The 27716-nt window shown below is 44.1% G+C and overlaps 2 protein-coding genes across 5 annotated transcripts in view; both read right to left on the minus strand.

Moving 5' to 3' along the window:
• Positions 1-22595, minus strand: part of LOC142860286 (schlafen family member 2-like) — a 57005-nt gene extending 34410 nt beyond the window's left edge. The window contains exons 1-3 of one of the 4 annotated variants that reach the window (XM_075991349.1): positions 22512-22586; positions 17004-18028; positions 13842-14951 (exon numbers count right to left, since the gene is read on the minus strand). In XM_075991349.1, the coding sequence (XP_075847464.1) occupies positions 14392-14951; positions 17004-18009 (1566 nt within the window). In that variant the 5' untranslated portion in view covers positions 18010-18028; positions 22512-22586 and the 3' untranslated portion in view covers positions 13842-14391. Of the gene's footprint in view, positions 1-13841; positions 14952-17003; positions 18029-21650; positions 22484-22511 lie in introns of those variants that run through there. The other 3 variants (XM_075991345.1, XM_075991347.1, XM_075991348.1) reach the window with 3 other exon arrangements.
• Positions 4837-6496, minus strand: LOC142860285 (schlafen family member 2-like). The gene is given in 2 exon segments (XM_075991342.1): positions 4837-5731; positions 5733-6496. Coding segments are annotated over 2 exon segments (1041 nt in total). The 5' UTR covers positions 6459-6496; the 3' UTR covers positions 4837-5416.
• Positions 22596-27716: the final 5121 nt, after the last annotated feature.

Here is a 27716-nt window from a genome sequence, read left to right on the forward strand (position 1 = left end):
CACATATATGGACACCCCAGGGGACTGTGGGATTGGCAAGGTGACCATCAGGAGGGAAGAGGAGGAAGCGGGGAGGGTAACCGGATATGGATGTGGGTGAATTACAAGGGCAGATGTGTGTGAAAATATAACAAGGCACATTGTTATATTTGTTGGCTAAAAATAATTTAAACACAAACAGATCCTCTGTCTGTTCAACAGCAGGAGGCATGTCTCGGAGCTCAGAAGGATCACCTCATTACCTTGGAAAACATCTGCCAGAGCAGACAAAAGCCCCATCCTGAAAACCTTTGGATAACAACTGGAAAGCATTGGGGTGATTGTCACACCCCACATGTGTCAGTCAGGATGTTGGCTCCAGGGCCACATTAGGCTTGTTGGGAGCCTGCAGCACCACTGTGGTCATTGGGCTTCTCTGCAGGAGCAACCGGCTCCAAAGTCAGCATCTAATCATGCTTGAATTATGGTCTGATGTGCTACCTCATGAGATCCAAGAGATCTGAGAACACAGGGCCAGACAGGAGAATCGTGGGAGACCCCGAGGGACATTACCAGAGGGACTATTACTTACTAATCCCTTACCAGAGGGCGATACAGGTCTGAAGGTTAGGAGAAAATCTGCGTGACCCCACAGAATTTTACCAGAATGCGATCTTAGATGTTATGTAGAAATTGGCCGGCGTGGAGGAGATGATCACACATGGATGTTGAACATAGGCTGAAGCATCCAGGAGACATGGAATCAAGTCGGTCCTGTGCCTCCAGATGGAACAGCAGCAGAAAGTGTCTCTGGAAGGGCTGAGGAACTGCACTGCCCAGAATGTGCCAGGCTAATAATTCATCAACATTCTTCGGCCTTCCCATCATCCTCTTGTCCCTGTGGCCTTGGTAGCCAATGGCATGGAACCACTCATGCAGACCCATGACAGGATGCTCAGAACTCTGCTCCTTGTGGCTATCCCTGCCATTCTCTGGAAGCCCTGGGTGGCTCGCTTCAGCCCCACAATCTGGTTCTCGTTGTTGATATGGTACTGACACAGCAAGCCTTTGTGTGCTTGTAGTGGGGTTAGCAACACACTTACTTTCAGATTTTCTACTCCAAGGCAGCTGAGAGGGTTTATATCTAGGATTATCATCTTTCCTTCAAATGATATAAGGGAGGTTTGTTTTTTTTTTACTTTTATCTAGAAAGGTGATTTTAACAAAAAAAAATTCAGACAATTTTTGTAGCAGGATTTTCCATGGTGTGGAAATCTTAAACAGACCCTAACACAACCCAACAATTTGCACCATGCTGAAGGGAATTCTAGAGTCTGTTTTGAAGGAAAGCCACACATATGCACATACACATTCTTACACACACAAATACAAACATTTAATTTAAGAATCTTAATAATTTCTGGTTTGTTTTTTTTTTAGTTGTAGTGGTTACTAAACTTGGGGCTAGCACATGCTAACATGCTTTTTGCATCTGGTATATACCTTGAACCTAGATTGACATAGCAAAGTGTCTGTCAGTGTTTAGTTAGAAGAATACTCCTAGTGTTGTATCGTGTGTTAGGGTTCATGTGTCGCAGGAGGGAGATACCACAGACTGAGTGGCTTAACGGAAATTCATTTCCCACAGTTCCTGTGGTTTTGGAGTCCAAGACCAAGACTGAGACAGAGCAGGGTTCACTGGGGGGGGGGAGGGCGCTCTACTCAGCTGCCAGTCAATCTATGCTCCCATGGCCACAGGGACATAAGGAATAGGAAGAAAGCACCCTGCCATGTCACCTCCTAAGGACATGGTCCATGTGCTGTTTCACCCTGGGGACTTTGTTTAGCCTTGCTCACCTCCTTAGTGGCACCACGTCCACTTTAGGGTGGGTGAAGATGACACACTCAGTTTATAACACTGTCCCCGAGACTATAACCAAAGGAAGGGAATTCCAGTTCAAGCGGAACTTAACTTGAAATTGATATGCTGATGACTAATCTCCAGTGTCAACCTGAGCACACTTAGACGTTTCTGTGAAACTTGTCTCTGCTCTGTTGGTGGGAAACTCTCTACAGAGGTTTAGCTAGGAGGGAAGATGTACCCGACATAAGGTCTCTGTATCCCATGGCCTGGTGTCCTGGGCTGAATAAACCCGGGAAGACACCAGGAAACCAGCATTCACTCCTCTCTGCTGCCTCAGTTTCCACACAGTGGACCTGTCGCCTCACACTCCATCCCTCATAGCTAGAGGCCCTCCAGCCACCCCTCCATCCCTGCCTCCATGATGGACTCTGCCCTCGGGATGCTGTCATGGCAACCAGCAATGTAAACAGTGCAGTACTTCAGAGGGAAGCAGCAGAACTAAGCTGTAGACACGTCATAGACGTCATAGACGCTGATTGGCTTTGGCGGGGCTGGAGTGATTCATGGGTTCACGGGAATAAACCTAGGTCATCTAAGTTACACCCTCAGCAAACACTTCTATACAATGTTTAATTATTTAAGACAAGGTGTTGGATATATCTTATCCTGACTTGGGCACCTTATATAACCTTATAGCCTCTTATCAAACTTTTAATTCTACTGCCTTGTCTTCTTAGTGCTATACCCATGTGCTATCAAACCAGGCTGAACTAGGTTCAAGAATATTCAGATTCATTGGTTTTATTTCATGTGTATTGAGTGTTTTCATTGCAGGCACATCTGTCCTGCTGTGTGCACAGTGCCTGCAGAGTTCAGGAGAGAACATCATATCTCAAGGAACTGAAATTACAGATAGTTTTGGAGCTCCATGTGAGGCTGGGACCTGACCCGGGCTTTTAATAAGAGCAACAAGTGCTCTTAACCACTGAACCATCTCTCTAGCCCCACTAGACTCACTGATTTCTAAAGATGTCCCTCCCCATTTCTGTTCCTCTTAGGGCTCATATACCCTGTTAGTGTCAGATTGTTTTTCTCTATGAAAGCCAGAGATAGTAATTTTATGAGTGCCCTGTTCTTTCGTTAAAAATGACAATTAGGTTGTATTATCACAAAGCTAAGACTCTTGGCACACAACTGTAAGCTCAACACTTGTGAAGTTGAGAGAAAAGGATCCTAAGTTCTATCTTCTCCTCTGTGACTTACTGAGTTCAAGACCAGCTTGGACCACACAAGACGCAAAACAAAACAAAACAAAACCGTGTTTCTTCTTTTATCATAATGTAGTCTTAGTCTGAGTCATTCCAAATCAAACTTTGAGGATAAGTTTTGTTTTTCCCACCTCTTTTGTGCTGTGCTCCCAAAGCCTTGGAGCAGGTTGCTCTGAGCCTGCTCAGTGTCTGCAGGGTTTCCCCGAGCACTGGCCTCTGAGCTGTCACAGTGTCACTTATCCTTAAAATGTGAGCAGGTGTGAATCTCTGCAGTGCCCACCGCCCACTGTAAGGGAACACAATGTCCTTATGAGGCTGATATGAGCGGCCATCCGTGAAGACCAATATTTACAAGGCCGTGTGAGAGGCAAGGCACATCTGTTTCACAACTGTCATAGGTGCTTTGCCACTGGGCCCTGGGACTTCTGCAGCCATGGCCTTTGCCTTGACTTTCAGTATCAGACATAAGTTCCCTGCAGAGGTGTGTGTGTGTGTGTGTGTGTGTGTGTGTGTGTGGGTGGCGGGGGGCGATAGGATCTTAAATCCAATTGGAAAATGATTGAACCCTTTCTCCTCATGCCAGTATCACACCAGAGGGCACACGTTCATTTCTACGGTAACTGGGAATACATAGGTGGCATCGATTTTTAATTCCATATATGATTCTACATTTAATGTTGATTCAACTATTCTGAGTGATAGGGGGATTGACCCCATGAAATGTTCTGACTAAGAAGACCCACAGACACAATAGGGATAAAATATGCCTTCCTTAGGCCAGTGGTGGCGGTTCACACCTTCAATCCCTGCACTCAAGTGGCAGAGGCAGGCAGATCTCTGAGTCTGAGGCCAGCCTGGACTATAAGTGAGTTCCAGGACAAACAGGACTACACAGAGAAACCCTGTCTCAACGAACAAACAAGAAACCTGCTCTTGCCAGTCTGTTCCACACCCCCACACTTGTGGACTCACCAACCCTATATTACCACCTTCCTCACCCCAACACTGAGAGCACAGCCAGTGGGCTACAGGAAGAATTTCTCACAGACTTTACACTAAGCAGGTGTCTTAGTTAGGGTTGCTATTGCTGCACTGACACCATGACCATAAAGTAGGAGTTGGAGGGAACGGTTTATTTAGCTTACACTTCCACAGTGTCATCGGCCTTGAAGGAAGCCTGGACAAGAACTCAAACAGAGCTGGAACCGGGAGGCAGGAGCCTATGCAGAGGTTGGGCTGTCCCACATCAGTCACTAGTTTAGAAAATGTCCTATACAGCTCTCCTGGGCAGTAGAGTCTAAAAGCTAGCCCTGCCCCTTACTAGCTGTGGCACTCAGGTGAGCTGGCCCTACCACTCACAGGGGCAATGTGAAGAGCAGATCCAGGTGGCACAGGTGCAGAAGAGTGGGCAGATAGAACAACAAGGCCAAGACCCAGGGTTTTGAATTGGCTCAGCCCAGCATCTAACCTATTCATGAACAGCTAGAACATGGGAAGGGGCTGGTCCTGTAGAAGCATAGCTGCAGGATCTCCATGACACCAACAACAACAGTATATCTGAACGGGGTCCAGGGGAAGGTCCAGTACTGATAGGATACCAAAACCAGAATCCTGGAATCAGACAAATAACTCATTGCAAAAAAAATTTTTTTTCAAGTAAAGATGTTTGACAAAAAGGGTACAATGTGTGATACACTGTGACACACCACACCTTCCATGGTGAGCTTGTTGTTTTAAATCTTTATTTAGTTTTTGCTTTTCTTCTGCAAGTGAGGTTGAAACACCAGGTGGTGGTTATGGAGGGAAAAAAGAGGTGAGTGGAATTGGGGTGCAATTCACAAAGAATCAACAAAAAGTTAAACAAAAGATAAAAGAATGAAAGAAAAGAAGAAAGGAAGGAAAGAAAGAAGGAAGGGAGTTAGAAAAAGAGGAAGGAAGACAGGTAGGGAAGGAGGGAGGGAAAGAGAGGGAGGGAGGGAAGGGAGAGAGGGAGGGAAGGAGAAAAAATGTGTGCACTGCAGGCTTGGCTGAAGCCTGATCTTATGAAGAAGGCATTTCCTTTGGTCTACTGAAGTCCATCCACAGCTAGCAGGGAATAGTTGGTTGGCAGCAGAACTCTGCTGAGAAATCCTCTCCAGTTACACAGCTTCAGGGATTTGCAGGCTTGGCCCTCTTGTAGCCATGAAGTCCTACAGCTGTGCCAGGCCTAAAGGATATCATTGTCACAGGCTCTAGGTGTTCCTTGAGAGCCTCAGCTAACACATGACCAGTGGGCATGCGTGAAGTCACCAGTGGTGCCAGAGGCTTACTTGCCATCCATCAGGCTCTTGACCCATTGCTCAGTGGTAAACCTCTTCACACAGCTGTCTTCCACGTGCCAGGACTCGGGCTCTGCAGCGAACACAGCACAGCAGAATCTCTCCACTCTGAGTGCACACACATATGAGCACACGGCTTCCTGTCTGAGGACTGGGATGAATTTGCATGTGTACTGTAACTTCTCCTGCTCCTCACAGAAGTGAGTGACAGGCAGCTGTCGAATGCACTTCTCTATTTCACTCTCTAGATGCACAAGATCGCTCTTCTCTGCTTCAAAACCAATTATTTGCTGTTTTTTTCCCATCTATACCAATGAACAAATATCCCCCATTAGTGTTTGCAAACGCAGATACAGTTCGAGGGATGAGTTCTTTGATGCATTTTCACAGCTGTTTCACAGAAAGCAATGTAACTTCAACATGGGTGGATCTGGTGAAGGGGAAGTCTTCCTGGTGCTGAAATTGTGTCTTATTAAAAACCGCAGCAGCCAGGTCCTCCAGGTCGCTCTCTTCTTCTACTCCAGGGCAGGCTCTGCTTGCAGGCAGCTCTGGTCTGACACAGGATCTCCCTCCCACTTCCTCCAGGTCTTGGAGGAACTCGTGAGCAGCAGCGGCATTCATTTCACTTGAAGATGAGAAGCTTCTAAAATACAAATTGGTTCTCAGGATGCAGATCGGCAGACCGAAGACATCCAGACTCCATGGTTTCACAAAGATATTCAAGTAGCCTCCATGCGCCATGAAGTCCAGATGCCTCCCCACAAACGGCAGACATTTACAAAGAGAGGCTTCCAAATCCAGTCCCAATCCATCCCTGGGAAGGCTAAAATTTTCATTTTCAATTTTAGCCTCAATCACCCCACCTCCAGAGTTCAGGAGGGCACACACAGCTCGAGAGATGTTTTCATTCTCCCGTTTTCTGAGGAGTTGGTTCTTCATCTTCTTTCTATTCTTCTCCCCAAGTGTGATTGCTTCCACCTTTAGAACCAGCTTAGCATAGTCTGTTTCCAGATCCATGGTGATGGCCATGTCCCCAGCAGCATTTTCATTTTCAATCTGAATTTCTTTCCTGTAAAACAGGACAGAGCCTTTAGAATGAGACCTAACAGGAGAAAGCAAATTCTGTACTGTGAAGTCAACAGCACAATCCCTGGCTACGTATTATTTAAGATCCGGTCACTTACAGGAGGAGAAATTGTTATTTTTCACAGCTTTTGCATTCATTGGCCAAGCTTATTTGCCTACTGGGTTTTCAGATGTGATGTTCCAAGTATAGTTAAGTCCTTTGAATTTTCAATTTAGTTTAATTTTCACTGTTTCTTTTCCAGTCATTAATACTGTCTTCAGTCTCCTCCAAACAAACCCTCATTGGAATCTGTGTGAATTTTGTCTTTTATGTAGCAAAGGCTTTAGTTACACAATTTTTTTAGACTTATTTATTTTATGCCTATTGGTGTTTAGCCTGAAATTATGTCTGGGAACCATGTGCATGCAGTAGCTCTGAGGCCAGAAGAGGGCACCAGATCCCTTGGAACTAGAGTTTCAGATGGTTGTAAGCCCCGTATGGGTATTGAATTCTGGTGTTCTGGAAGAGCAGCCAGCCCTCCTCAGCACCGAGCCCTCTCTCCATCCCAGCTTTCAAATTTATGATTAGTATCCATTCTGTCCATTTTGCAATTAGGCTATTTCATTATGTTTGACTAAGTTTATTATCTCCTTGGATATCAACCCCTTAGCAGACTGTGTGTTGCAAACCTTTTCTCCCTCTGTGAATTATCTGTGTTTGTTCATTGCTTCCTTTGTTTTGCAAGAATATCCCACTTTGATGAAATCTCAGGTCAACATTGGGAATTTTTTATTGTGCTTTAGGAAATATCTGCATTGATTTTTCTCTCTGTTCCTGTGACAATTATCTAGACAAAAAGCAACTTTGGGATAGAAAATGGTTTATTTGCAAATAATTCAACCTCACCACCCACCACTGAGGGATGCAGAGCAGGAACTTGAAGGAGGCCTGCTTGCTGTTCTACACAACATTACCTTTGACCAAAGAACCCACTTCACAGCCTAGGAAATATACCAGGAACCATGGGGGATGGAGCTGGCTGGCTAGCTTTCTTATGCTATTGAAGTCTCCCTGCCTAGGGAATGGAGCTCTCCAAAGTCGTCTAGGCCCTCCTACATCAATTATCAACACAATCTTACACACATGCCCACAGCCAATCAGATACTGGCTCAATTGATGAACTCTTCCCACGTAATTCTAGGCAGTAGAGCCAATCAAGGCAACATCCAAATGACCTTTGCCAAAACCAATGTCATAGAACTTTTCTTCTAAGTCTTCTTTTAGTGGTTTTTCAGTTTCTTTTTTCTTTCTTTTTTTTTTTTTTTTTTTTGGTTTTTTCGAGACAGGGTTTTTCCGTGGTTTTGGAGCCTGTCCTGGAACTAGCTCTTGCAGACCAGTCTGGTCTCGAACTCACAGAGATCCGCCTGCCTCTACCTCCTGAGTGCTGGGATTAAAGGCGTGCGCCACCACCGCCCGGCTGGTTTTTCAGTTTCTTACATTTTTTATTGTTTTATATTGATATGTTTATCATTTTCTATCCAGCTTGCGTAATGTGGTATCGGAAAAGTTCTAATCTCATTCGCTACAACTCGACATCACCTCAAGTCTCTGAACGACTTTGTCTTCACTCTAGGGTCTTGCCTCTCTCAGAAGGCGATTCTGCCCATTAACTCTTCCTGCTTTTGCATTAGCCATAATTCCTGTTTTTCATAAACCTTGTGAGCTTTGACTGAAAATGGGTCAGTTAGGAAAGCAGCTAGCGCTGCTAATCTTCCAGGGCACCTCCATACCTGTCTACTGATTAGCTGGGCAGGCCCTCATCCTCTGCCTCAGTATGAGGTCACATTAAGGTCTCCGTGGCTGGGCAGGTGACTCTGTAGGTAAAGTGCTTGTTTTACAAGCTTGAGGACCTGAGTTTGGATTGCCAGCACCCACATGGAAAGCTGAGAACGACCTCATGTGCCTAAATCCCAGTGTTGGCAGACAAAGAGGGGACCCCTGGGTCTAATTAACCAGGTAGTTCCTTCTCAAATTATAACACTGACTCCGGAGGAAATTTTCTCAGAAGGGAACTTGGGGTTCAGGATGTTATTCTTAAAAACGATCCCTGGGCGGGGTGGCAGAGCCCGCCATGAGAAAAACGGCTACAGCTTCCCACCAGCGGGAGGGCACGGAGGGCACGCTCCACGGAGGGCACGCTCCACGGAGGGCACGCTCCACGGAGGGCATGCTCCACGGAGGGCAAGCTCCAAGCGCGTGGTGGCAGCAGATAACAGACACATAATCACAGGAAATAGCCATAAGTATTTATTAAGGAAGAGGGAGAGAGAAAGAGGGAGAGAGAGAAAGAAAGAGAGAAGGGATAAAAGGAGAGAAAGGAGATAAAAGGAAAAGGGAGAAAATGCACGTCAAGGAAGCAGAAAAGGAAGGGGGCCCAAGATGGCGGCGGGCAGGTCATAAACCATCATAAACAGGAACTAAAGCAGCCTGTACTGCTGAGAAAAGAACAATTTCATTTCTGAGAAGGGAACAGTTTCGTTTTCTGAAAAGGGGAGAAGTTTCATTTCTGCCCAGTCGGTAGTTGGGACTCCACCCTGTTCTTTGCACTGCTGAGCAGTCAGTTCCTCATTCCTTCCCAGCCCCTCCTGTTCAGCGCCTCCTTGTCAGGCCCAGTCCTAAGCCAGCACCCATGGTTCACTCTCCACATGGAAAGGAGACAGAGTCTCATCTCACACCCAAATCCCAAAGCACAATACTCATGTCCCCATATCTATCACCATGCACAAAACTCAAAGACTTCAACATAAAGCCAGCCACACTGAATCTCATAGAAGAGAAAGTGGGAAGTAAACTTGAACACATTGGCACAGGAGACCACTTCCTAAATATTACCCCAGTAGCACAGACACTGAGATAAACAATTATCTCCTCCTGAAACTGAAAAGCTTCTGTAAAGCAAAGGACATGGTCAACAAGACAAAATGACAGCCTACAGAATGGGAAAAGATCTTCACTAACCCCACATCAGACAGAGGTCTGATCTCCAAAATATACAAAGAACTCAAGAAATTGGCCATCAGAAGCACAAATAATCCAATAAAAAAATGAAGTACAGACCTAAATAGAGAACTCTCAACAGAGGAATCTCAAATGGCTACAAGCCACTGAAGGAAATGCTCAACATCCTTAGTCAGCAGAGATATGCAAATCAAAACAACTCTGAGATTCCATCTTACACCTGTAAGAATGGCCAAGATCAAAAACAGTGATGACAACTTATGCTGGAGAGGTTGTAAAGAAAGGAAACACTTTTTCATTGCTGGTGGGAATGCAAGCTGGTACATCCCCCTTGAATGTCAGTGTGGCGATTTCTCAGAAAATTAGGAAACAACCTTCCTCAAGTCCCAGTAATACCACTTTGGGGTATATATCCAAAGGATGTTCAATCGTGCCACAAGGACCTGTGCTCTACTATGTTCATAGCAGCATTGTTTGTCGTAGCAGAACCTGGAAACAACCTAAATATCCCTCAACCGAAGAATGTCAGGAGCCATTTTCCCAAAGATTATAGCAAGGCAGGAGCCATTTTCCCAAAGATTATAGCAGGGCAGGAGCCATTTTCCCAAAGATTATAGCAGGGACTATTGTCTTAAGGATGTTTGCGGGGAGCCCCACGTCCAACTATCTTGAGAACTATTTGTTAGCAGAACCCGCCCCACATTCCAACTATCTAGAGAATTATTTGTGGTTGGAATCACAAAAGAAAGATTCTGCTTGCACAAAGAACACTAGTTGTGTCAACTTGTGACCTTTGCTGCCTTGGCAAGGTCCCTTCTTGCCCTTTGCCATGCTCCTGCCCCCATCCCAAGCCAAATTCCTCATTCGAGGGCTATATAAGCCACAACCATTTCACTAATAAAGAGAGACCTTGACAAATTGAGAACAGAATCTTGTCTGGCTTTGCTTGGTCTCCATTTCTCCCTCCCGCCCATGTCTTTTCAGATAGCGCCTCTTCGGAACCTTGGAATAACTGACCAACTGGATGGGTTACAGAAGAATGGATAAGAAAAATGTGGTACATTTACACAACGAAGTACTACACAGCAGATAAAAATGACATAATGAATTTTGCAGGCAAATGGATGGAGCTAGAAAACATCACTTTGGGTTCAAGATGTTTGGGGGTTATTTTAAAAACATTGATGTAGGATGTCCTTCTGTATATGTGTTGTCTTTATTGGTTGATGAGTAAAGCTGTTTTGGCCAATGGCTTAGCACAAAAAAGCTAGACAGAAAGTCCAAACAACGATGCAGAGAGAAAGGGGAGGCAAATGATGCCATGCCGCTGTCAAAGGAGAAAAAGGTCCGAATATTACCGGCAAGCCATGAGCCTCATGTTCATGTAAACTACTCGAAATGGGCTAATTTATAGTTAGGGCTAGCCAGTAAGAGGCCTAAGCCATTGGCCAAACAATTATATTTACTATATTAGCCTCTGAGTGAATATTTAATAAGCAGCTGGGGGAACTATCGAGTGGGAGAGAAACTAATCCAGGGTACCAGCAGGACAGAGAATACTCCCTTCTACAACACACTTTCCCCTTTGACACATTTAATTGCACTCTGCAAAGCGCACCCTTATAATTTAATGTGGTATGTTTGAGTGTGCGTGTGCACAACGAGGAGGTGCACATGTGTGTGCACATGCTTGTGCACATGTGCCTGCGCTTGTAGAGACCAGAGGACAATAGCAGGTGTCATTGGCTTAGAATCACCAATCAGACTAAGCTGGCCATTGAGAGGTCTTCCTGTCTCCACTTCCCCAACACTGGAATTGCAGTCATGGCATTTTATGTGGGGTTTAGGTATCAGATTCAGGTCCTCCTCTGTCACAATCAACCAGGGGTGGCACGGCCCTTTTTAGACCTGAGCTGGTGGAGAACACAGATGTCTCCTCCCCCAGACTTCTTGATTTGGGTAGTCACAATCAACCAACAACCCCCCTTTCACAGAACACCAACAATTATTTAAAAGGAATTAGCCATAGTGTATGGAGAATCCAAAAAGATGGATACCGATGAACAGGAAGGAGTAGGGAGGGACTTGGAGTTCTTGTGGTCTTTCTTGGTTTGGGATGGCTGGAGAGATGCTCTCTTTCTTGTTGGGTCTTCAGCCAAAAAGGAAGTTCAGCAAGTTTCTTCTTGGCCTCTCTGTGATACGGCGTAAAAGAATGGTAGATAGAATTTATTATAAAATATTCAGCTTTAATAGGATAAGGAAAAGGAGGACTTACGAAGCCAGAGGTCCCACGAAGCACAGGAAAAACAAAGAGGGTGTGGGGAGCACACCCGAAAGATTTATAGGTAAATATTAGTCTAAGGGGATCCTGCCCTGCAAGCAAGGTGATTGGCTGGGCTCCCCCTACATCTCTGAGTTAGCAGATTTTCACCCCAACATCAGACCCCTGAGTCTTTACTGGTAGATAGAATGATAGAGACTTGGTTAAAAACTACTTTTGGTGGCAGCAGCAGAGCCAGTGCTGGTGGATGGGAAGTCTCACCAGGCTATGGCCTTAGTGGCAGGGTGCTGACTGTGGGGCAGAGGGGTTGCAGGTAGTAGTGACAATGTCAGTAGATTCTGGTGCAGACGATAAGCCAACAGCGAAACAGCAGTTCGAAGCCCTAAGGCAGCTGTGTTGATGTCTGTGGAGCCTATTGCCACCATATAGAGACCTGTAGTCCGAGCTGCCACCTTGGGCCATGTTGTTATCTGAGGACCATGGTGCCATGGGGGCCATGCCAATCTTAGTGGCCCACACTGCCACCTGAGGCCATAGAGACATCCTGGCCCCAGCTGCTGCAGATGTCCATGTCTGGGTCCTTTGTCCTACCACAACTAGTGTCTGTTGATGTCACTGGCCCATGATGCCACTAAAGGCCACACAGCGGTTCAGGGTCTAGGCCACACCATGTTGGTGTCTGTGTTGGGCTGTCACCTGGGCCAAGTCTTTTTGAGTGGTCAGTGCTGTCAGCTGGCTTCATGTGATTTATTTGGGAGTTGGGTGTCAGGCCCCAAAAAGAGCCCCACAGAGTCCAAAGAATCAAAGAGTAAAACACAAACAAACAAACAAACAAACAACTGCATATGTGTGCACCCAGTTCATCTGCCCTGTCAGGAGTTCTCGTCATGGTCAACCCATCTTTTGATGACCTCCATCAAAAGTTTCAGCAGGTACCACTTCACAAATGAATGTGTACAACGAGGACATTGCTTCGTTTATGAAGAAACACCAACCTTCCAAATGAATATGTAATACTCCCATGTAATCTCAATGCTGTAACACTTTTACAGGTGTTAATTTATAGCACAAACAACATGACAACAGGAATGTAAAACATACAATACATCAACCAGTAAAGAGCAATATCGACTTATAAACCATACTATCAAGACTTCAAAGGGAACAATATTACAAAGATCTTACTGGAGCTCATGCTATAGCCCCATAGAGAGTACGTGCATGGCCTAATGCCTGACACCTGTTGACCTTTTGAAGCCTTACATTAACAGATACATTGCTTTTCTTTAATACACAATGAACAATTGTATTCCTTTTCTCGTGACTTTGACTTTTTTGGAGACCTCCATATTTACTACCTGCTGCTGTGAGCCATCTCCATTTATTTTATGCATATCCTGAGCCTTGCCTCTGTGATTTGGAATATGTGGAAAGTCCTCCTTGGGTTGTCACATACAAATCACAGATTTAACAACAATAGCACACACAGCTGAGCAGCAACACTGTGACCAAATGTTGCCTTACACTGCCTTCTTCATCATTTTCTTCACTAACTTCTCTAGGGAGAGTGTCTTCCATCATTAGAGTCCCCATGCATTTCCTCAGCAAGATAAATGACTATGCAGATTGGACACGTTTTTGTGTTTTGATTATTTATGTATGTCTTTATTTATTTATTTTGAGTCATGGTCTCTTTTCATAGCCCTGGCTATCCTGGACTTCTCTATGAATATTAAAAGGATGGGCCATTCTCCAAACTCTAAAATTAAAGTCACAGACCCCATCCCCAGTTGAGGGACGCATTCTTAAAGAACTGTTTTATTGTTGTGTTCTTTATCAGCCAATCCCTTTCCTAGAATTTGGTTTCTACTTTGTGAAGTTATTAAAGGATACAATTTCCATATTTTTACAGAATCAGATGTAACCGCCCAACGGGTCAGTTAGTCTAGGGGTGTAACCTGCCTGGCAGGTCAGTTATTCCAGGCTCCCGAAGAGGCGCTATCTGAAAAGACATGGGTGGGAAAGAGGAACGAGGGCAAGCAAGATCTGTTGTCAAGGTCTCCGTTTATTAGCGTAATGGTTGTGGCTTATATATTATATAGCCCTTGGATAAGGAATTGGGCTTGGGATGGGGGCAGGGGGCAGGGGCATGGGATCTTGCTGGGGCAGCAATGGTCACGAGTCGACACTTGGTCACGAGGTCATGAGTCTTTGGTCAGGAGGTCACGAGTCCACACACCTAGTGTTCTCTGTGCAAGCAGAATCGTTCCTTTTGTGATTCCAACCACAAACAGTTCTCTAGATAGTTGGAATGTGGGGCAGGTTCTGCTAACAGATAGCTCTCAAGATAGTTGGGTGTGGGGTGGGCTCTGCCAACAAACAGTTCCCAATATAGTTGGGGTGTGGGGCTCTCTGCAAACATTCCCAGGACAACGGTCCCTGCAATACTTTTAGGGGGAAATGGCTCCTGACAATCAGAGAATATTTTCACCTCATAATATGAGATATCATTGCACCATAGTTCACTTTCCATATCAAGCAGTCTCAAACACGATTTAGGACAATCCTCGAAAAGTAAAATATCTAATTCTATGTGTTTAAAAATTCAGAGGTAAACTGATCACTACAGTTTTACATTGGTACACTGTCCCTAATACGTCAATAAGGGCCTTCTCTAAGTCCCTTACTGTCTTGGTTGTCAGATAATACCCTCTGGGGTAACATATTCTCGAGCTTGAATCATATAGAGACACTGCCCTATGACCCAAGTACGTTATCTTTATCGCAACACCTATTTTCCCAGTGTAACCGCCAAGATTTACCAGCTTCTGCTTTAAAGTTAGTGCAGTTTGTTTACAATCGTTCTTTAACTTAGCGCCCAGGTCCCTCAGAACGGAGCTGTCGCCTTCCAGCTCCTCCTCTCCCCGGACAAAGGTGTGCAGGGTCAGGAGACTGTCCTGGGAAATATGAAGCACATCCAAGATGACTTCCTGCTTCTTCTGTAAGCCCAGACTTAAAGCCAAGCTCTCAGAGATGATCAGCGTTCCTTGACGAAGTGAGCCCAACTCTGTACGAAGTAATTGCTCATATCGTTTATGTTCTGACCACAGCTCCATGCGGAGGTCTTCTGGAGAGCATGACACCTCTCTAGACAGCACTAGAAAAATAAATAAACATACCAAATTAAAAATAAAAATGCCCAGAATGTCCTATTGAGCCATTGTGAGTCCCCCTCTTCATATCAACAGTAGGTGAACACACAAGACACCAAAGAATAATTCAAGAGCAGAAGGGGCAGGTGCAAGGAAGACTTATAGACTCAGGTTCTGACAAGAGAGAATCATGAAAATAGATATACACTCACATTCCCGCCTTTTCTATTACATGGTGCATCAGGAGCCTGCTCTGGGCAACTCCATTATTGAGAAGAGTCAGGGGAGCAAAGGACAGACCTAGTGCTGAAGACAGGAAAGTCAAGCATCAGGAAGCACCGAAGAGATGATGAGACAGGAGGAAAGCGAAGAGACACAGAAAGGCTCCACAGAGCAAAGGAAGGAGCAGAGCACATTCCCAGAGTTCCACGGATGGGGAAAGGATGCATCAGAGGATCAGAGGAGAACACAAGGTAGCCAGGCTTCCCTGGTGAGCTTGGAAAATTCGGAGAAGACATTAAAGGTAATTTTCAATTTCCCATATGCCATGCTGTTTATCAACTAGTACAACATGTATTAAAAGTCTCAGCTGAACTGTGTTTTCCTCAGAGAAAATGGGGTTAGATAGCGAGGATAGATTTTGAGATCAAATTCAATTTGCAAAACTAAGTTTTGGTGATAGTGAAGTTCTCTACACTACAGAAAACATAACAGCAAAAAGCGCACTAAGAGTAATTGAACGTATTAATAATAAAGCGGGTCTGTTTCACTGTGTGCTTTTTAAAATTGAGAGAAGGATTCATTTAGACCATGCTGGTCACAACCCACTCTGTGGAGCCTGGGCCACAAGTGCACCATCGTGAGCAGATCATGATTCTATGTAACACTGGAGATAGAAACCAGGATTTCCTGGATGCTAGGCGACCACCCTATCACCTAGGAAATGTCCCCAAATGTGGCTTCTTTTAAGAGCTATTCAATCCTGAAGGAGTGAAGGGTGGTAAAGCAGTGAGCTTCTGAAGAAGCTGAGGACGCCCGCATTTTCAAAGACTGTAGAATTTCTGGTGCTAGTTTCAAGTGAGGCCTTTCATTCCAAGTGAGATGAACGCCAGAATGTTTCTCTCCTTCAGAAAACGTTCTGAGTTTTATTCCACATGCAAATGTGAGACAAAGGAGGAACTTTTAAGAAAAGGGTGAACGGAATAAAAGAGTTAAACAAAGACTAAGGAGAAGATTAGATGGCGGGGTTCTGATGTTCTGAAAAGGAGCACAGGTTACCACAGGTCCGAAAGCAATGGAGACACCACATGCTGGGCTAGCACACTGAAATTCCCAAACAAAGAGACATTCCCTTTTCATTGCTTGGTTTTCTAATGCATTTGTCGCTGTCAGTGAAGGATGAGGGACACAGAAAGTTGACCCTGAGAAATGCGATCAGTGCAGTGGGAGCCTGGGGTGGGTTCCAGAAGCCTTCACAGTAGGAGGGATTTGTACAAAGAAGCTAGATATAGTCTGGAAGAGGCAGGGAGAACTCGATAGGCAACCTGGGGCAGAAATTCAGGAAGTACACAGGACAGGGTCCATGAGAGGCTCTGCTGATCAACTTTCTGATGGAAACGGACGTGACAGTGTGGCTAGGACTTGAGACCACTTTCAGGATTCCACTGTAAATTGTAGGGCTACCTATTGGCCCTGGCCTGTTTCTTGGCAGGAATCGCATCTTAACTCCCTGAGAGAGTTGACAAGACCCTTCAAGGGCATTATGAGGCTGGACCCCTTCCTTTTCCTGCTTCAGTCCTGACCACTGGAGAAGCAGGCCATGTCACACTTGGTCATTGTGAAGGAAATAGTCTTACTAAAAGCAGCTAACATACTTTCCATAAGGAATCTAAGTGGGCAGAAGGAAACAGGAGGTTGTGAGCTCTGGATAGTATCTAGAAGAGAACAGTAAATGAGTTATTGATACCTGAGGAGTTTGATTTGCCCAAGATCGAGAAAGCAATCTTCCAACCCCCCTAAGCCAAATGTAAAATGATTGTTAATCCCCCTTCCTCAACCTCGTGTTGTGTCCATCTGGAGCTTGACCCATTCCTCTGAGGTAAACCTCTTCACACAGCTGTCTTCCACGCGCCAGGACTCGGGCTCTGCAGCGAACACAGCACAGCAGAATCTCTCCACTCTGAGTGCACACACATATGAGCTCACATCACAGACTGGGATGAATTTGCATGTGTACTTTATCTTCTCTTGTTTCTCACAGAAGTGACCAAGAGGCAGCTGTCGTATGCACTTCTCTATTTCACTCTCTAGATTCTCAAGATTGCTCTTCTCTCCTTCAATACCAACCATTTGCTGGTTTCCTCCATTTAAACCAATGAACAAATATCCCCCGTTAGTGTTTGCGAATGCAGACACAGTTTTGGGGAGAATCTCTAAAATCTTTTCTTTAGGGGTCATTTTAACTTCTGTATGTTTGGATTTAGTAAAACAGGATGTCTCCTCCAGGGTCAACTCTTCTCGGTTAAAAAATGTGTGTGGACTTCCGTGCTGTAACTCATCAGAGTCACACAATCCAGGCAAGCTCTCTCTTGAACGTGATCTCCCTTCAGAGTCCTTCTTGGCTTTGAGGAACTGCACTGCATCAGGACCTTTCAGTTCAACTGAAGTTGACAAATTTCTCACATAGAAATTGGTTTTCAAGGTGAGGACACGCTGACCAGAGATATTCGGGATCCATGGTTTCACAAAAATTAAAAAGTACCCTTTGTTCTGCACGCAGTCTAGGTATTTCTGAGGAAATGGAAGAATTTCACGAAAAGAATTTTCCAAATCCAGTCCTATTCCATCTCTTTTGAAGCTGTAATTTGAATTCTTAATGCGAGCCTTGACCACGCCCCCTCCAGAATTCAGCAGAGTGCACACAGCCTGTGAGATACTGTGGGCCTCTCTCCTTCTCAGCTGTGGATCTTTCATTGTCTTCTGATTCTCCTCTCCCAATGTGATTTCTCCTACAGATAGAACCAGTTCGGCATAGTCCGTCTCCTGGTCAACGCTGATGCTCATTTTCTGAGCGCTTGCTCTCCTGTAATACAGACGGAGCCATTAGAGCAGGAGCCAACCAGTGAGAGCCGGCTCTGCTTTACAGAACCACAGCACAACCACCTGAGCTGTTCTGGGTGCGTCAGTGTGAAGGTCGGACCCCATGTTTTGTTTAGGGACTATTGGACCATTTTGAACAGACTACAGTAACTTGTATGCTTAGTAAAATTTCAAATTCGTTGTCATGATTGTATATAATTTTTAAAAAGTGTTTAAAATTAAGAACCTCCATTGTCCTGGGCAGTGGTGTTACATTCCTTTATCCCCAGCATTTGGAAGGCAGAGGCAGGAGGATTTCTGAATTCGAGGCCAGCTTGGTTTACAAAGTCAGTTTCAGGACACCAGGGACATTATGCAGAGAAACCCTGTCTCAATAAACCAGAGAGAGAGAGAGAGAGAGAGAGAGAGAGAGAGAGAGAGAGAAGGAAAGAGAGAGAGCATTTATTTCTGGTTTTGAGCCCCCACATGTGTGCTGAGAATCTGTAAGAGATACAAGGGATTTTAGACATCAAGTTGCCTACGTAGCAAAAAAAAAAAAATCCAAGTTGTCAATTCCCTTTAATTGTTTTCTAAAATGTTCCTGCTCCAGTTGTCTTACAGATACCTGCAGGTTCCTGAAAAAAGTTCTGCTGCTGTATCAAAAATCAGGTCTGGCAAAAAACAACAACAAAAAAAAACCCAAAAAACAAAAACAACAACAACAACAAAAACTAATATTCTTCAGAGCCTATTTTAACCCCACCCATTTTCAAGCATAATTTACAGGTCACTCCTGCTGTCTGGACCAAGACCAATTTATAAAGGTCCCTCCAGTTAACACCAACACCTGTACCAGTTCCTGGGACTTCACCAGTGCTACTAACTCTCCTGGCTCAAAAGGACATCTGTCCACTAAAATCTGGTTTTAAAAATGGCATATCTGCTCTGGTATCTCACTTATTCACCCGAGCCTCTCTTGTACTACCAGGGCACTTCTCTGTCCCATTCTTTCTGACAGTTAATTGCTCTTACCATGGCTAGGCCCCTTCATAGGGCCAACAATAACAATATTTTTCTCCTAGCCACCTGCCTTCTCATCTCCCTCAAGGAACAGCTGCCTGATGTCTCCAGGATGACAGTAAACCGGATGCTGCTCCAGCCACACCTCTTGCTGAGCTTGAGCCCACCAACTCCCAGCTCCCCTCTCCCATGTCACCCCACGCCCGCAGGAAGTAGCCAGACTTGAGCCGGTGCCTCTTTATCCAAAAAGAGTGAAATGTTTGGTCGAAAATGTCACCTCAGCTCCCTGGCACCCCTTTATCCAAAGAGTCTGGAATGTTTGATTGGGGTCTTCACCCCAGCCCCTGGCATCCATTTAAAAATGTTTGGTGGAAAGTTCAATGTCAAAGCCCCCTTTCCTTAGAGTTGCCTCAGTCCAAACTCCACTTCCGAGAAAGCCCGCCAAACAGTAACCCCTCCCCAGGGAAGGTCAAGACCACTCCCACAGGCTATTTAAACTGCCCCCCCTCGAAAATGAACACGTGGTCCCCCCTTTCCCTCTGCGTGGTCCTTCTGGTTCCCTCCCCATGTTTTCCCTGGGACCACCCGGGAGTACTGGGCATCTTCTAATTCGATCTGATTTGGTCTGATTGGGATTATTGTATTGGCAGAGAGGCTTGTCGGTCAGAAAAATACTTAACAGTTTTACGCCTGTGTGTGTGCTTGTTTTAAAATCTGTAAAACTTGTAACGCCAGATTACAACTACTCTGGATAAGTATAAATACATGGATAGCTGCCATTTTGGTATCTCAGCGGCATCTTTACTAAGGGTACCCACATGCACTGGCCCCACCAAGGAGACATTCCTCTCCAATATACTTTGACTTACAATATATTCCTGTCCTGTTCGAAAGAAACAAGATTTATAACAATGCTGATTTACTGAGATATTAAAGCTGAGATCTGGGGAATATGCCATTTAAATGGTTAATTAATAAAATACTTTTCATAAAGAAGAGACCATTCACTCCTAGCAGCAGCAACAACCCATCTCTTCCAAATAAGACAGAAGACAAATGGGCGCACAACGCCCAACCACAATTTTCTTCATCAAGTGAAAAACGCTAACCACTGGGTTAAACTGCCTTTCCTCTAAACTCCTGAAGATCTCCAGACAGCGGATAAAAAATGTGGAATCAACTGCCTAGCTGCTCAGGCGAAGGTAGGCTTGTCTTCCTACAGACTTCCTACCCCACAGGATCTTCTAAAACCTGGTAGCCCCTGCGCTAAACAGCAGAAGAAAAATACAGTCCTGATGCCCCTGCCCTCAACGACCATGGAGGACCCTGAGGAGTGGCTCTAGGGAGCCAATCGAGTAAGTTCTCTGTCATTTTTTTTTAAAATCAGTAACTCAAGTAAAATTTTATCCTTCCTTAAGATCTCTGATGTAGTTTGACAGCTGAGAGGTTTTGTCAGTTTTAAGGAACAATCTCACCAAACAAATTTCAGTACCACTTCTTAATGTGTCCTAAATAAGAGGTGTTTTAAGATATACTAATGGAAATTATTAAGCTATGTACCTGAAAATTATGAAGGTCTGAGTACAAATGCAGGCTATCAGATTTCTCTCTCATGCTTCCTTCCATAATACCTCTACTGCAAAATCAAGATTTTAAATTCTCTTTGGTCATTTTCTAAAGGTATTTTTCATTATGCAAAAACATCAACCACAGTCATTTTGACATAAATATGCTGCTGTTTATACAATGTATGTGCCTAAAACTTATGTTTTCACAAACTCAAGGAATTCTTGTGAGTTCCAGGAAAGTGAATCAAAGGATCCACCTTAAACAGGTCAGATACATACCTCTCAATTCCCCCGGTCCTGAAAAAGGTTTTTTCTTCCTAGACTTAACCGGGTCCAAGAGACACTGAACAGGAGTAATCAGCTACCCCAGGAGGTGACTCACCCAGCTTCCTCAGGTTCCCCAAGACTCCGACATCCACAATAAACAGGAAGCTGTCTTGAGACTCCAAAGTCCCAATCCCCTCAACCTGTCATGCCTAACTCCCCACTTTTTTTTTTTATTTTATTTTTTTTTTAAGTGAAAGGTGGGGATGTTGTAAAAGTAAATTGCTGGCCTGGCCTGTCACCTGGGTAACCTATCCCTTTAAGAGGCAAGCCCCACCCACTCCCATTCTCCCCTTTCTGCTGAGAGGAGTGTATCTCTGGCCCCTCCTCCCCTGCCCTTCTTCTGGAGAGGCATCTTCTGCCTCTCTCCCTTCCCCTCTTCTCCCCTTCTTTCTTCTCTTTATCTCTCTCTTCTTCTCCCCCCACCCCCAGTAAATAAACTCTATATCCAAGCTCTCTCTGCATGTACCTGTCTCACACCCACCACAGTCTCCCGTCGACCATGGAACCTGTAGGGGTGGTGCCTACAGGAATGGCAACTGTTGGTGGTCCAAAAGAAAAAGCCTGTGTAAACTTTCAGAGGAGCTAAGTGCTAGCATGGAACCCTGGCCATTCAGTTTGAGACCACAGCTTTGAAAACTGACTATGGTTTACACCCACTACTTTCAGGCACACATCTGGGACACAGTCCTTAAAAACCAAGGCAGAACTCACCAAATTCCATGACAGAAGCAAAGTTCACTGAAGTTCTGGAACCCTGGGTCTAATTTACCAACTTTCCTTCTTTTTTTAAAAAATATTTATTTTTTTTATGTATACAATAGTCTATCTGTATGTATAGATAGGCCAGAAAAGGGCACCAGACCTCATTACAGATGGTTGTGAGCCACCACGTGGTTGCTGGGAATTGAACTCAGAACCTTTGGAAGAGCAGGCAATACTCTTAACCACTGAGCCATCTCTCCAGCCCCCAACTTTCCTTCTTAAATTATAGCGTTGAGTTTGGAGTTATTTTCTCAGGGTGTCCAATCAGCTATTTTTGGTGGAAAAAAGGATGATATTCAGATATCCTTCTTCTGCCATAATTGCAGGTTGGTAGGAAAGCAGAGAAAGAGTGGCCAGGAGAGGAAGGACCTGCTTTCTGTGGAACAGAAGCAAACACCCCAAGACTAGACCACACTTTCTCTTTCACTTCTGGGTTGGCACTGTGCATTTCCCTTCGAAAAGCAAAGTTCCCATCTTCTAAATTACAAAGTTCCATAGGGGCTGATTTCTTTCTGGCTCTAGAGTGCAGCTCCTCCCCTCTGGTCTCTAAGAGGATAGGGACCCCTCAAGAGACTCTGGAGAGTCACACAAGTCTGCCATACATAGCCCTCATGACCTCCGTCTTCTTGCCTCACTAGCCAGCCTCAGAACAAGCATAATGGGTTCTCTCCCAGCAATTTAAAGCCCTCCCTCCATCACAAAGAGAGGAAAGCATTTGCTCTCACTCTGAACATGGACACTATAAAATAATGCTAATACTAGCTCAGAATCAAGTATAATAAAGGGTTATTTTTTTAGGGGTAGACTCACAGATCACAGTCCTCTCCACAAACGAGAACAGGAACCGAATGCAGTAGCCGGGACTGAGTGAGCAAGTGAGCTCTTTACAAGGGCATTTATGGTATGAGAGGCCACACCCAAGCAGGCTGGTAGCTTGAAGGCTGCTGACGGAAAGAGTTCCTACAGTACTTTCCCCTTTTGTTTAAATAAAACGGTTTTAAGCCTAAGACAAAACTATATACAATAAGAACAAACATCAGGTATAAAAATTAGAATTACAACCAGCATAAACAATATGAAGCAAGAAACATATGCTAAATGTTTCAATAATTATTCTATCCTAAGGAGTCTAAGTCTTGTATTAAAAATGGCTTGGCTAAGTCATAAGAGAAAAGTAATTATGACTATCTAGTCTTCAACCCTATCGAAGACCTGAGAAGGGAGAAAATATTACTTGAATGCAATCAAGCACCTTCTGAAATGTGCAATAAAAGACAGAGACAACTGGCTATGGCTTGGCTAAGTCATAAGAGAAAAGTAATTATGACTATCTAGTCTTCAACCCTATCGAAGACCTGAGAAGGGAGAAAATATTACTTGAATGCAATCAAGCACCTTCTGAAATGTGCAATAAAAGACAGAGACAACTGGCTACCTGGGCAATCACCCAAAGTCTCATTTGCAATGATGGAGCAACCAACTTTGGCTAAGGCCTAGAGTAATTGACAGACCATTTTTAGAGGCAAGAAAATTTTCATGACTATCTTACCATGTCTTGGCAATGTTTGATATGTCTTACCATGTTTGACAGTCTTTGTTCTTGTATCCTGTTTGTCCTGTCTGGTCACCATGCATTTTGTCAGTGGAAGAGGCATGGGCAGTTCCTTGTTCAAAGGCCAGTTTTGCCAAGTGGAGAAAGAAAACAAGCTCCAAGTGGAGTGTCTTTGGTGCTCAACACTCTCTTGGGGATAGATTGGTGCTGCCAGGAGCAATTGCATCTCACATCAACAGAACCCTAAGTTATTTAGATGCTATATCCTACAGTTCTTTAAAGTGGTTGAAGATTACCTATCTATGTGGAATACAATCTCTACATATCTAAAGAACCTGATTAGTCTAACTATAAGTATGACAAACACAAATGACTATTGACCTATAATTCTTAATACCTATATAACTTAAAGACTAAGACTTTATATTAGATTATTATACAATCTTTAGACAATTGTGCAGAAAATGAGGACAATGACCTCAAAATGTAAACAATGTATAAGTATCTTGATTAGAGGTAGAAATGTATAGTGCAATATGATAAATATATCCTAAAATTTTATTAGTATATGAAATGTCTTAAACAGAGGTAGAAACATACATGCATACAAGATGACAAAATATCTTTGCATAGGTATACAAATATTGCAAACAGAAATAGAAGCATATTCAATATAATTGGAATTTGTATCAATATACAAGAATTTATACCAGGACTCGCCGATCGCGGGCTTGGTGGCAACATGTCTGTGGCGTTCGGAGCCCCAAAGCAGCGGGACAAGGGGGAGATCATGCCCGCCACCATCCAGAAGATGCTGGATGAAAATAACTATCTTATTCAGTGTATAATGGACTATCAGATTAAAGGGAAGGCGTCAGAGTGTTCTTAGTATCCGTAGATCTTGCATACAACCTGGTATACCTTGCTACAATAGTAGACTCTAATCAAAATATGCAGTCTCTCCTGCCAGCACTGCCCACACAGAATATGCCTATGGGTCCTGCAGAGATGATTTGATTATTGGTTCTTTTGATGACCAATTTCTTGAATTCTTTGTATATTTTGGAGATCAGACCTCTGTCTGATGTGGGGTTAGTAAAGATCTTTTCCCATTCTGTAGGCTGTCATTTTGTCTTGTTGACCATGTCCTTTGCTTACAGAAGCTTTTCAGTTTCAGGAGGTCCCATTTATTGTTTCTCTCAATGTCTGTGCTGCTGCGATTATATTTAGGAAGTGGTCTCCTGTGCCAATGTGTTCAAGTGTACTTCCCACTTTCTCTTCTATAAGGTTCAATGTGGCTGGCTTTATGTTGAGGTCTTTGATCCATCTGGACTTGAGTTTTGGGCATGGTGATAGATGTGGATCTATTTTCATTCTTCTACATGTTGATCCAGTTATGCCACCACCATTTGTCAAATATGCTTTCTTATTTCCATTTGATATTTTTTGCTTCTTTGTCAAAAATCAGGTGTTCAAAGGTATATGGATTAATATCTGGGTCTTTGATATTAATTATATCTGTTATTATTATTAACTAATATCTGTTCCATTCATCCTCCTGTCTATTTTTTATGCCAAATGCCAGGCTGTTTTCCGTATTGTAGCTCTAAAATTTTAAACACATAGAATTAGATACTTTACTTTTGTGGAATGTCTTAAATGATGTTTGAGACTGGCCTGACATGGAAAGTGAACTATGGTGCAAAGATATTTCACGGTATGCAGTTGATAGTGTTCTCTGATTCTATAAAAATATGGAAAATGCGTCTTTGAATAACCTCACAGAGTAGTGACCAAATTCTGGGAAAGAGATTGGCTGATAAAGAATGCAACAATAAACCAGTGCTTTAAAAATGCCTCCCTGGGTCGGGGATGAGGCCCGTGCCTTTAATTCCAGAGTTTGGAGGATGGCACATCATCTTAATATACATAGAGAATTTCAGGACAGCCAGGGCTTTGAAGAGAGATCATGCAGCAACACAAATAGGTAAATAATAAAGAACCAAAAGCCTGTCCCAATCTGCATAGCCATCCTTCTTGCTGAGGAAATGCATGGGGACTCTAATCATGGAAGACACTCTCCCTAGAGAAGTTAGCGAAGACAATAATGATGGATGTAGTAGAAAGCAACATTTGGTCACAGTGTTGCTGCTCAGCTGTGTGTGCCATTGCTGTTAAATCTGTGATTGTATGTGACAACACAGGAAGGACTTTCCACATGTCCCAAATCACAGAGGCAAGGCACGGGATATGTCAGGAGCCATTTTCCCAAAGAGTATAGTGGGGACCATTGTCCTGGGGATGTTTGCAGAGAGCCCCACACCCCAACTGTATTGAGAACTGTTTGTTGGCAGAGCCCACCCCACACCCAACTATCTTGAGAGCTATCTGTTAGTAGAACCTGCCCCACATTCCAACTATCTAGAGAACTGTTTGTGGTTGGAATCACAAAAGTAACGATTCCGCTTGCATAGAGAACACTAGGTGCGAGGACTCGTGACCTTGTGACCTACTTGTGACCAAGTGTCGACTAGTGACCATTGCTGCCCCAGCAAGATCCCATGCCCCTGTCCCCTGCCCCCATCCCAAGCCAAATTCCTCATCCAAGGACTATATAAGCTGCTGCCATTACACTAATAAACGGAGGCTTTGACAACAGATCTTGCTTGGCTTCATTCCTCTTTCCCGCCCATGTTTTTTCAGATAGCGCCTCTTCAGGAGTCTGGAATAACTGACCTGCCAGGCAGGTTACAACCCTAGACTAACTGACCCGCTGGGCGGTTACAGGGATATACATAAAATAAATGGAGACAGCACATAGTAGCATATAGTAATATATGGCAGGTTTCCAAAAAGGTCCAAGACCCATAATACCCATAGGAAAGGAATACATTTGTTCATTGTGTCTTAAAGAAAAACAATGGATCTGTTGATGTAAGACTTCAAAAGGTCAACAGGTGTCAGGAATTAGGACATGCTAGTACTCCCTATGGGACTATAGCATGTGCCTCAGTTTCTCTTTGTGTCATTGTTCCCTTTTGAAGTCTTGATAGTATGGTTTATTAGTCGATATTGTTCTTACTGGTTGATGTATTGTATGTTTTACATTCTGTTGTCGTGTTGTTTGTGCTATAAATTAACACCTGTAAAAGTGTTACAGCATTGAGATTACATGGGAGTATTACGCATTAATTTGGAAGGTTGGTGTTTCCTTCATAAAGGAAGTGATGTCCTCGTTGTACATTTTCATTTGTGAAGTGTCAGGAGCCAATTTCCTCCTAAAATCATTACAGGAACCATCACCCTGGGGAGTCTGCAGAGAACCCCACACCCCTAATTGTGTTAGGAATCGTTCTATTGACAGAGCCTACACCACACCCAAATTGGCTGTTAATGAGAGCTATCTGTTAGTGGAACCCATCCCTCATTCCAAACTATCTAGAGAACTAGGTGTGTCAACTCGTGACTTCCTGGCCTAGGTGACCTGACCTAAGGTAACCTCCTGGCTACGTGACCAACACAGACCATGTGACCAACGTGAACCACGCGGCAAGAGCCCAGGCCCCTGTGCCCATCCCCCAACTCCTTACCCTATATAAGCTGTACCCCATCTCTAATAAACTGAGGCTTTGACAAGAACCCCGCTTAGCCTCCTTCCTCTTTCTTAGCCCATTTGTCTTCCAGATAGTGCCTCTCTGTGACCCTGGAATAACTGAACTGCCAGGCGGGTTACTAACCCTAGACTAAGTAACCCGCCAAGGCAATCTACAGTGAAGGATAAAATTTCTCAACATTTGGACCCTAGGGGTGCAGTGGTAACCTGTTGTGACTTTTGATGGAGAAGAAACTCATCAAAAAATAGGTTGACCACCTTGAGAATTCCTATGACAGAGCTATGGGTTGGGTGCTCACATATCATATACTTGTGTTTCTTTGTTTGTTTTTACTCTTTGACCCATTGGACTCCATAGGGCTCTTTGCGGGGGGGCTCCACCCAGCTCCTAAATAAATAGCACAGAATTTTATTCTTTCTTACAAATGCCCAGACTTAACTTGGCTTATTTCTAGCCAATTTTTAACTTATTCCATCTATCTTTTGCTTCGGAGATCTTTTCTTTTTCTATTTTTGTATTATCTTTCTTTGCCTCTTACTCTGTGGTGTTGGTATACCTGGGTGACTGGCACCCAGAGCCTCCCCCTGCTCTTTCTCTTGCTCCTAGATCTTCTCTCAGAGATTTCCCCTCCTGGTTATTCTCCCTGCCTGCCAGCCTCCCTCCCATCCCCTCTCCCGCCTGGCTATTGGCCTTTCAGCTCACTGCTCTACAATCCGGTGTCTTACATAGGCAAAGCAACATAGTTCCACAGAGTTAAACAAATACAACATCTTTGCATCATTAAAAAATGTTCCACAGCATAAACAAATGTAACACGCCTTTTAGCTAATATTCCACAATACACAAATG

The sequence above is a fragment of the Microtus pennsylvanicus genome, chromosome 11 (genome assembly GCF_037038515.1).
Source record: "Microtus pennsylvanicus isolate mMicPen1 chromosome 11, mMicPen1.hap1, whole genome shotgun sequence".
Lineage (NCBI taxonomy): Eukaryota > Metazoa > Chordata > Mammalia > Rodentia > Cricetidae > Microtus > Microtus pennsylvanicus.